The 10,000-nt window shown below is 53.1% G+C and overlaps 1 protein-coding gene across 1 annotated transcript in view; it reads right to left on the bottom strand.

The window, feature by feature from the left end:
* LOC143474059 (uncharacterized) overlaps positions 1-9,932 on the bottom strand; it is a 15,231-nt gene extending 5,299 nt beyond the window's left edge. The window contains exons 1-5 of the mRNA XM_076971336.1: positions 9,796-9,932; positions 8,949-9,091; positions 5,636-5,819; positions 3,951-4,195; positions 6-3,216 (exon numbers count right to left, since the gene is read on the bottom strand). Coding sequence (XP_076827451.1) covers positions 2,243-3,216; positions 3,951-4,195; positions 5,636-5,819; positions 8,949-9,091; positions 9,796-9,932 — 1,683 coding nt within the window. The 3' untranslated portion in view covers positions 6-2,242. The remainder of the gene's footprint in view (positions 1-5; positions 3,217-3,950; positions 4,196-5,635; positions 5,820-8,948; positions 9,092-9,795) is intronic.
* Between the last annotated feature and the right edge of the window lie 68 nt (positions 9,933-10,000).

Genomic DNA, 10,000 nt, shown 5'->3' with positions numbered 1-10,000 from the left:
GATACCTTCGCACGCGTAAGTCACCGTCACCGTTACACGCTGCCGACTGCAGAACACACCACACGGGGGCGGAGCTCTGTGCAGTTACGGGACTGTCGCCACGGAGACCAGACGCTGGAGGATGCCTGTATCTCAGACGTTTCAACAAACGTTCATTTCTTGGCAGTACAGACTCCGATGAGAATGTCTGACGTGTAGGAAGAAGTAGCACGTTTCCCTCTGAAGACCACAGACGAGCCCTCGGAGTGCGACGGAGGTGTCCAAAGTGCTGGGAGGAGTGACCTGAGGAGTGGGCGGCACTCCCGGTCACACACCTCCAGGTTTGCTCAGCGGCTGGTGTTTACACAGCTGCTGGTGTGATCGCTCTCCGCTCCGCACCTCAGAGAGCAGAGGGGAATCCCCCGCTCCGGACGCATGTGGATGTTCTCACGTTTTCAGCTGTGTGGAGGAAGGCCATGGGAAAAACACAGAGAGAGGAAGAGAGAGAGAGAAGGAGAGAGAGAGCGAAAGAGAAGAGTGAGAGCAAGTCTTGCTGGTATCAATGAGATCAGCAGTTCCCGTCCCCAGTCCTGGGGTGGTCCATGAGGACCATTGAGACTCCGCCCCTCTCGTCAGGACCATCGAGACTCCGCCCCTCTCGTCAGGACCATCGAGACACGCCCCCCTCTCCCTCCCCCTCCACTGGTGGGGAGGATTTCCTGTTGGCTAATAATTCCCTGCGAATCATAATCACGGCTGCGCTGGCATTTGCTCACTGAGGGCTCGGCAGCTCCTGACATCCATTCTGACGTCTCCAACCTTCCGCACTCCTTCAGACGGAGCAGGAGACAGACGAGTGTTTCTGGATCGCTCTCTCTATCACACAGGGAGGCGGGGCGTGTGGGTGCCGGGCCAACACGTCAGCACGGACGGCAGCCAATCGGTGATGTCCAAACCAAGGTTCACCGCAGAGTTTACTGGGTCAGAACAGCTGTGCCCAGCAATCGGCCAATGAGAACACGCCTGGCATTATGGGTAGAGAAGCTGGAGGTAGCATGAGAGAGAGAATGCCAGAGAATAATAGAGAGAGAGAGAGAGGGAGAGAGAAAGTGTTAGAGACAGAGCGATACACATCCAGGGAGAGGCAGAGGGAGTGAGAGAGACGGAGTGAGGGATGAAGAGGAAAAGAGGGAGATAGAGGGAGATGCGGTAGAGAGAAGAAGGTGTAGACGTGGCAGGGAGGTCCGTGTGGAGGAGAACACACAGATACAGGCGCAAACGTGACAACCAGACGCCGTCAAAAATAAACCAATAATATTTTACACACACAACATGTTTAGTGTTAATGCGCACCACAGGGACACACAGACAGTGGGACACACCCAGCTGTGTGGTCGCCATGGAGCAGCCCTAACAGGACACGCCCCCTCCGCCATGTGGTGCTGAACGGCTGAATGTGATTGGACGTCTGTGTCCAGCAAGTGCACGCCGGGCGTGTCCCACTGTCCACCATGTCTCCGTGTGAGACGTTGGGAGGTGTTTACAGTATATATATCCCATAAAACACATGCTGCTGCCGTGGTAACGCAGCTGAACACGGCAACGCTGCACTGTGTGATGACAATGAATGGAAGAGCTATTTATTTATTATGATGCCGCAGTTGCCGGGGACAACACACACACACACACACACACACACACACACACACACACACACACACACACACACATACATGCACTGCTGATTGTGAAAAGGAAGAGAGTATACATGGCATCAGTCTTGTGTTTCATGTGTCTTTTTTTACACGTACCTCAGCACATGGTGTCCACAAACACAGAAACACACACACACACACACACACTACAGGCAGGGTTTCCCACGCACGTTAACACTGAGCTGAACTCAGGTTTCCTGCCCGAGCCCTCACACATAATTACAGTTTACAGCATGCATGTCTAAGACATGATCTTACACATTACACGTGTGTCTAAAGGACAAGCTTACATCTTTCAACACACATGTGAATAACATGCACTTACATCTTACTACATGTCTACACATGTCTAAAATATGGGTTTAAGAACCAGTGGTCTGTGTGTGTGTGTGCGTGTGTGTGCGTGTGCGTATATATATATGTATTCATGTATGTATGTGTACATGTATGTATGTGTACATGTATTTGTCTATGTATGTATATATGTAAATCGAAAAAAAATTCAGGTAATATATTTACAGTAATTAACAAAACAAATATGTGCCATATCATGTCATTGATACAGGAGAACACGCCTGCACACGAGGAGAACACGCCTGTGCAAGGGGAGAACACGCCTGTGCAAGGGGAGAACACGCCTGCGCAAGGGGAGAACACGCCTGCGCACGAGGAGAACACGCCTGCACATGAGGAGAACACGCCTGCTCACGAGGAGAACACACCTGCGCACGAGGAGAACACGCCTGCTCACGAGGAGAACCCGCCTGCTCACGAGGAGAACACGCCTGCACACGAGGAGAACACGCCTGCTCACGAGGAGAACCCGCCTGCTCACGAGGAGAACACGCCTGCACACGAGGAGAACACGCCTGCTCACGAGGAGAACCCGCCTGCACACGAGGAGAACATGCCTGCTCACGAGGAGAACCCGCCTGCACATGAGAACACGCCTGCTCACGAGGAGAACACGCCTGCACACGAGGAGAACATGCCTGCTCACGAGGAGAACCCGCCTGCTCACGAGGAGAACACGCCTGCACACGAGGAGAACACGCCTGCGCACGAGGAGAACACGCCTGCGTACGAGGAGAACACGCCTGCGCACGAGGAGAACACGCCTGCACACGAGGAGAACACGCCTGCTCACGAGGAGAACACGCCTGCGCACGAGGAGAACACGCCTGCTCACGAGGAGAACCCGCCTGCTCACGAGGAGAACACGCCTGCACACGAGGAGAACATGCCTGCTCACGAGGAGAACCCGCCTGCACATGAGGAGAACACGCCTGCTCACGAGGAGAACACGCCTGCACACGAGGAGAACATGCCTGCTCACGAGGAGAACCCGCCTGCTCACGAGGAAAACACGCCTGCACACGAGGAGAACACGCCTGCGCACGAGGAGAACACGCCTGCGTACGAGGAGAACACGCCTGCGCACGAGGAGAACATGCCTGCACACGAGGAGAACACGCCTGCACACGAGGAGAACACACCTGCACACCTGCAAATGTCAGAGCGGCTTACTGCTGGGTGTCCAATCAGCAGGATCCTCTGATCTCACCACAGTGCTGTCGCGATTCAGCTGGTCATCAGGGGTGAGGAGGTGAGAAAGGGAGAGAGGGAAAGAGAGGGGGAGAGAGAAGGTTGGAGCTCATTAGGAGAGGAGATCTAAAAACAGAAGAGAGACAGGATGTGTGGCTGTCCAGAGCGTGGCATGCCTGTCCCCCAGGGGTGGTGAGAATAACTACAGGTGTTGAATTATCACTGGGGTCACTCTTAGATCTTGGGGGCGGGGCTGGCCATGTCTGTTAGATCTCAGGCCACGCCTGTTAGGTTTCGAGGGGTGGAGCTGGCCACACCTGCCCTGTCGCCTATGAGTCCTGACAGCAAGGGGGTGGAGCCAGTTCCCCTCGAAATCTCGGCCCAGCGTTCTCAAACACACTGTTCCGTGTTCGTGAAGGTCCAGAATGAAATCTGTGTTTAATGACGGAGATGACAGCTAGCAGCACTGAAGCGCTAATGTCTGCACAAGCTTGGGGTCCACCTCTCACATCCACTCACTGAGTTTTCTCAGTCTGCTACACCAACCACCTCCGCTACATTTCAGTTGCGCTCGGAAAGCTTTATTTAAATCGGCAGCAGGCCGTTTGAGGCGCGGTGACAATCCTTCCGCCGCTCACGCCACACACTTCCTGTCCAAGCGTCACATCGCACTCCTGCCTTTCAGAAACAGAAGTGGAGCTTCTCGCCTACGGTGTAAACATGTTGCCATGGCGAAGGTCGTCTGCACGCGCTCTCTGCAGGTGCCGTCCCCGCACCTCTCTACAGACATCCTGTCAGAGCAGCGTGAGGGCTCACCGGGCCAGCACCGGGCCTTCCTCAGGAAGAGGCCCAGTCTCCAGCCACCGACGCATGTGTACGCCATCCCATTCTGGGCCAGAGAGGGCGCTAGCAAGCCCCTCCGGGTCAGCTGGGAACTCTGGGAGGCAACAGGCCATCTTCACTCAAACGGGTCAAACAAAATGGGTCAAAACACCCCACAACCCATCAGATATCGCCCGCTTGTTAGAGGGAGGGCCACAACCCATGAAGTGGGCGGAGAATCTGTTTTAAAAGGCCACGCCCCCTCTGCTCACATTCGGTGTGCAGGCCCACCTGTGCCTCTGGGAGCGGAGCAGAGTTCATCTAGCAGCAGTGTGGTAAACACTGGGGTATCTTGTTCGACTGTTGCTGTCTGGACTGGTCTCATATACAACACAATGGCCTTCATGACCGGGGGGGTGTATCAGAAAACAGCCCACATGTGTAAATGCTGCTATAGTAACATAAACGCACTGTGGTTCCTACAGCGGCCACACAGAGCAGTGAGTGCAGGATTCACACACACACACACACACACACACCACACACACACACACACACACACACACACACACACACACACACAAACAAAGGTCAAACGGGGTGAGAGCTGTGTGTGTGTGTTTGAGTGTGTGTGTGTGTGTGTGTGTGTGTGTGTGTGTGTGTGTGTGAATGTGTGTGTGTGTGTGTGTGTGTGTGTGTGTGTGTGTTTGAGTGTGTGTGTGTGTGTGTGTGTGTGTGTGTGTGTGTGTGTGTGTGAGTGTGTGTGTGTGTGTGTGTGTGTGTGTGTGTGTGTTGGAGTGAAGACCATGCTACTACTACTTGTCTTCCTGCCCTCGTACAGCCAGCAGCCCACATGCTTGCACAATCTTGCACGCACACACGCACACACACACACACACACACACACACACACACATTCACACAGAGAACATAGGGGCCACACATAGAACCTTGTCAACACCCAGCATGCAACCTGATCCATCTCCTCCTCTGTGACACAAAGACACACACACAAACATACACACACAAAACCTCCTTCATCGAAGAAACTCAATGACCTGACAGACTAGGCCTGCCGGCTATGTTTAATCACTCTTTCTCACACACAAACACACACACACACACACACACACACACACACACACACACACACAAACACGCACATATATGCGCATGCACACACATACACGAGCATGTACATATATATATACGGATGCACACACACACACACACATGAAGGGAAACTCCGGTGTGGCAGCAGTAGCAGGTATCTCTCTCTGCATCGTGCCCTTGTTGATACGGTAAGTCAATCACTCACAGTTCAGTCCCATGACTCAGGGGTGGGGTTAAACCAACGCTTGTTCCACAGACCTCCGACAACATGGAGTCGTCCACAAAACGTCGACTGAGATAACATGCCTCTGGCAATCCAGCGCAGAACTGGTTAGGATTAGTTCTAATGGCAGGCCAACAACAGCGGCTTTTAGAAGTCGGCGTGCTGTCACCTCGCGTTACACTTCTGTGTGTGAAGTTACAGAAATATCAGTTTCAAATTTCATCCTTGAAATATTTACGGTGATGATTCAGAACCAGCTAGACGTTCTGGTCGTGAGAACGGCGGCGACGGTGAGATCCCCGAGTCATCGTGCTGAAACACGGCACATCTCCGGCTGCAGGACGAGCCCCCGGCACACGCTGCCACAGCGCGGGACGGTTCTACATCGCGTCTGCGCTCCTCACTCTGGGTGTGAACATGCACTGGCAGGAGGGTGGGAGAAACACAAGAAATGACAACATCTGCATTAGGAACGTGTTGGGGAGCTGCTGTGTTCAGGAACGTGTTGGGAAGCTACTGTGTTCAGGAACGTGTTGGGGAGCTGCTGTGTTTAGGAACGTGTTGGGGAGCTGCTGTGTTCAGGAATGTGTTGGGAAGCTGCTGTGTTCAGGAACGTGTTGGGGAGCTGCTGTGTTCAGGAATGTGTTGGGGAGCTGCTGTGTTCAGGAATGTGTTGGGGAGCTGCTGTGTTCAGGAGCGTGTTGGGGAGCTGCTGTGTTCAGGAGTGTGTTGGGGAGCTACTGTGTTCAGGAGTGTGTTGGGGAGCTGCTGTGTTCAGGAGCGTGTTGGGGAGCTGCTGTGTTCAGGAGCGTGTTGGGAAGCTGCTGTGTTCAGGAGCGTGTTGGGTAGATGCTGTGTTCAGGAGCGTGTTGGGTAGATGCTGTGTTCAGGAGCGTGTTGGGAAGCTGCTGTGTTCAGGAATGTGTTGGGGGGCTGCTGTGTTCAGGAATGTGTTGGGTGAGCTGCTGTGTTCAGGAACGTGTTGGGGAGCTGCTGTGTTCAAGAACGTGTTGGGGAGCTGCTGTGTTCAGGAACGTGTTGAGGAGTTGCTGTGTTCAGGAACGTTTTGGGGAGCTGCTGTGTTCAGGAACGTGTTGGGGAGCTGCTGTGTTCAGGAACGTGTTGAGGAGTTGCTGTGTTCAGGAACGTGTTGGGGAGCTGCTGTGTTCAGGAACGTGTTGAGGAGCTACTGTGTTCAGGAACGTGTTGGGGAGCTACTGTGTTCAGGAACGTGTTGGGACCTACTGTGTTCAGGAACGTGTTGGGGAGCTACTGTGTTCAGGAACGTGCTGGGAAGCTGCTGTGTTCAGGAGCGTGTTGGGAAGCTACTGTGTTCAGGAGTGTGTTGGGGAGCTGCTGTGTTCAGGACCGTGTTGGGGAGCTGCTGTGTTCAGGAGCGTGTTGGGAAGCTGCTGTGTTCAGGAGCGTGTTGGGTAGATGCTGTGTTCAGGAGCGTGTTGGGTAGATGCTGTGTTCAGGAACGTGTTGGGGAGCTGCTGTGTTCAGGAGCGTGTTGGGAAGCTGCTGTGTTCAGGAATGTGTTGGGGGGCTGCTGTGTTCAGGAATGTGTTGGGTGAGCTGCTGTGTTCAGGAACGTGTTGGGGAGCTGCTGTGTTCAGGAATGTGTTGGGGAGCTGCTGTGTTCAGGAACGTGTTGAGGAGTTGCTGTGTTCAGGAACGTTTTGGGGAGCTGCTGTGTTCAGGAACGTGTTGGGGAGCTGCTGTGTTCAGGAACGTGTTGAGGAGTTGCTGTGTTCAGGAATGTGTTGGGGAGCTGCTGTGTTCAGGAACGTGTTGGGGAGCTACTGTGTTCAGGAACGTGTTGGGACCTACTGTGTTCAGGAACGTGTTGGGGAGCTACTGTGTTCAGGAACGTGCTGGGAAGCTGCTGTGTTCAGGAACGTGCTGGGAAGCTGCTGTGTTCAGGAAAGTGTTGGGAAGCTGTTGTGTTCAGGAATATGTTAGGGAAGCTGCTGTGTTCAGGAACGTGTTGGGGAGATGCTGTGTTCAGGAATGTGTTGGTGAACTGATGTGTTCAGGAATGTGTTGGTGAACTGCTGTGTTCAGGAACGTGTTGGGGAGATGCTGTGTTCAGGAACGTGTTGGGGAGCTGCTGTGTTCAGGGACGTGTTGGGGAGCTGCTGTGTTCAGGAGCGTGTTGGGTAGATGCTGTGTTCAGGAACGTGTTGGGGAGCTGCTGTGTTCAGGAGCGTGTTGGGAAGCTGCTGTGTTCAGGAATGTGTTGGGGAGCTGCTGTGTTCAGGAATGTGTTGGGTGAGCTGCTGTGTTCAGGAACGTGTTGGGGAGCTGCTGTGTTCAGGAATGTGTTGGGGAGCTGCTGTGTTCAGGAACGTGTTGAGGAGTTGCTGTGTTCAGGAACGTTTTGGGGAGCTGCTGTGTTCAGGAATATGTTGGGAAGCTGCTGTGTTCAGGAAAGTGTTGGGAAGCTGCTGTGTTCAGGAATATGTTGGGGAGATTCTGTGTTCAGGAACGTGTTGGGAAGCTGCTATGTTCAGGCCAGCGTGATGCTGGACGCCCTGGATTACCAGCTATGATCTGTTTAGCAATTTGATTAAAGCTTTTTCATGGGTCATAAATTAGAGTAGGAACAAGCTAGTGTTGAATATAACGTTGAATATTCAGTTCACTGAGTTAATTCAGTGTCAGATCTATGCACTGTTCATGGTAGTGTTCAGGAAGACTATTAACCACATGCAAACACACACACACACACACACACATTAAATCTCGGAGGGCCTAATGAGGAGGGATGAGAGTGTCATGTTGCAGGATGTGTGTGTGGAGAGTCAGGACTCAACTCAGCTACTTATCAGCCATCAGAGTTCCTGTTTTCAGCTGAGCTCCAAAACAACAATCACAACAACGCCCCACCCTGAGCGTCCGGTGTGGAGACCCAGGGGTCAGCAGTGGCAGGCCAGCTCGCTCGTGCGTCGGCGTGAAAGAGGGCACGTTCACCATGACTCCGCCCTGACTCCGTCCTGACTCCACCCTGACTCCGCCCCACTGCTGTCACCTCACACAAGCCCAACCAGCAGAACACACACTGCACAGTGGGGCAACAGAACCTCACACAGGCCCAACCAGCAGAACACACACTGCTGAGAGGTTCCTAGCACTTCATCCCTGGAGACTACACGATATTTGGATACGTGTTCCTCTGGAGAGCTTAAGCTGAGGAGAAAAGCGCTATAACTATCTGCGTAGACTGTGAGTTCAGCTCCTGAGAGATCTTTGATCACAGAGACCGTGCTCAGAGCAAGAGCTTCCAGCACCAGACAGACAGAATACACTCGTGGGCGTCATTCCAGTTCAGTGAGGTACAACAGTTCTCCGTAAGCTGAAGCACGCCCTGCTATCACACCAGGCCAGACGGGGAGAAGTCCAAACTTCTGCAAATCCCATGGGTGTTCTCCAGAAGCACTACTAATCCACGCCTGAAGAGGGCGCTCTCACTGAGCTGGGCGTTTGCACCTCACTCGTCTGGGTGCTGCTAAGGACTGGGTCACGCTGAGGGTGCTAATTCAACAAACATCCTGTCTTCCCCAGGCCGTAGGCAGGGCTGGGCTGGGCTGGGCTGGGCTGGGGTGGGGTGCGGTGCTGGTTCCACACACCATCCCTGTTCCTCTTGGTTTGGGTGGACCTGCGTTGGGTTATGGAGCCCTGCTCTTTAAATCTGGAGGGCGTGTTACACCAAAACACTTGACAGGAGAAGAACTGTGTAAAATTAGTGGTAGAGATGTTCTGCCTCAGAACAGACTTAAAGCATAACAGCTGTTGAGTAATTAAACTAAATAGACGTTCCAAACAGTATTTCAACCCGCGCAGAAAACTCCCACATCAGCACAAGCAGCAGAAGAGAGAGAGAGAGAGAGAGAGAGAGAGAGAGAGAGAGGGAGGGAGAGGGAGAGAGAGAGAGAGAGAGAGAGAGAGGGAGAGACAGAGAGACACAGAGAGAGAAAATTTGTTTTCCTTTCTGTTTTCAACCGAGTGCAGAGATCTGAAGCATAACTTGAACTTTTGAACCCTCGTTGTCACGTACGAAGTATATCCTAGGAATATTAATTTTACCCTTCCAAAAATGCAAAAGCCATTAGTGATTTATAATGCAGGACTTCAGTTCAGATTTGGACGATAACAAAGGTATAAGTTATTTGTGTTGAACTCTGCATGAGAGAGAATGTATGTGCACATTGAGTTTGTTTGGGTTTCACCACACCCTTCAGCCTCCAGTTCAGACTGGTAATAAGTCAACAGAAGAGCTGATTCTGCAGATAAGTCTGTCATGCTCCATCTCTGAGGCTCAGCAGAGGTCAGAGGTCAGCAGGGGCGACCTGTGTGGTGTCTTCTTGCTGAGGGTCCTGTCGGCGTCTACCGCACGTCGTCTCCCGGCCCAAACGCATCCGCTTCCTCCGCGACACCACAGTCAGACGTGCCTTCAGGTCAGCAGGGTTTGGAGTCTTTCCATACCACCTTGAGCGCTCTTCCAGGGGCCCCATGCAGAACCCAGCCGCCATGCCCTGCAGGCCAGAAGGTTTAGCCTGTTCTCCAGTTCTGCAGGGTCTACGTATATGAGGTGATGGCT

Source organism: Brachyhypopomus gauderio, chromosome 13 (genome assembly GCF_052324685.1).
Source record: "Brachyhypopomus gauderio isolate BG-103 chromosome 13, BGAUD_0.2, whole genome shotgun sequence".
Classification (NCBI taxonomy): Eukaryota; Metazoa; Chordata; class Actinopteri; order Gymnotiformes; family Hypopomidae; genus Brachyhypopomus; species Brachyhypopomus gauderio.
This window is presented reverse-complemented; position numbering and strand designations above follow the sequence as displayed.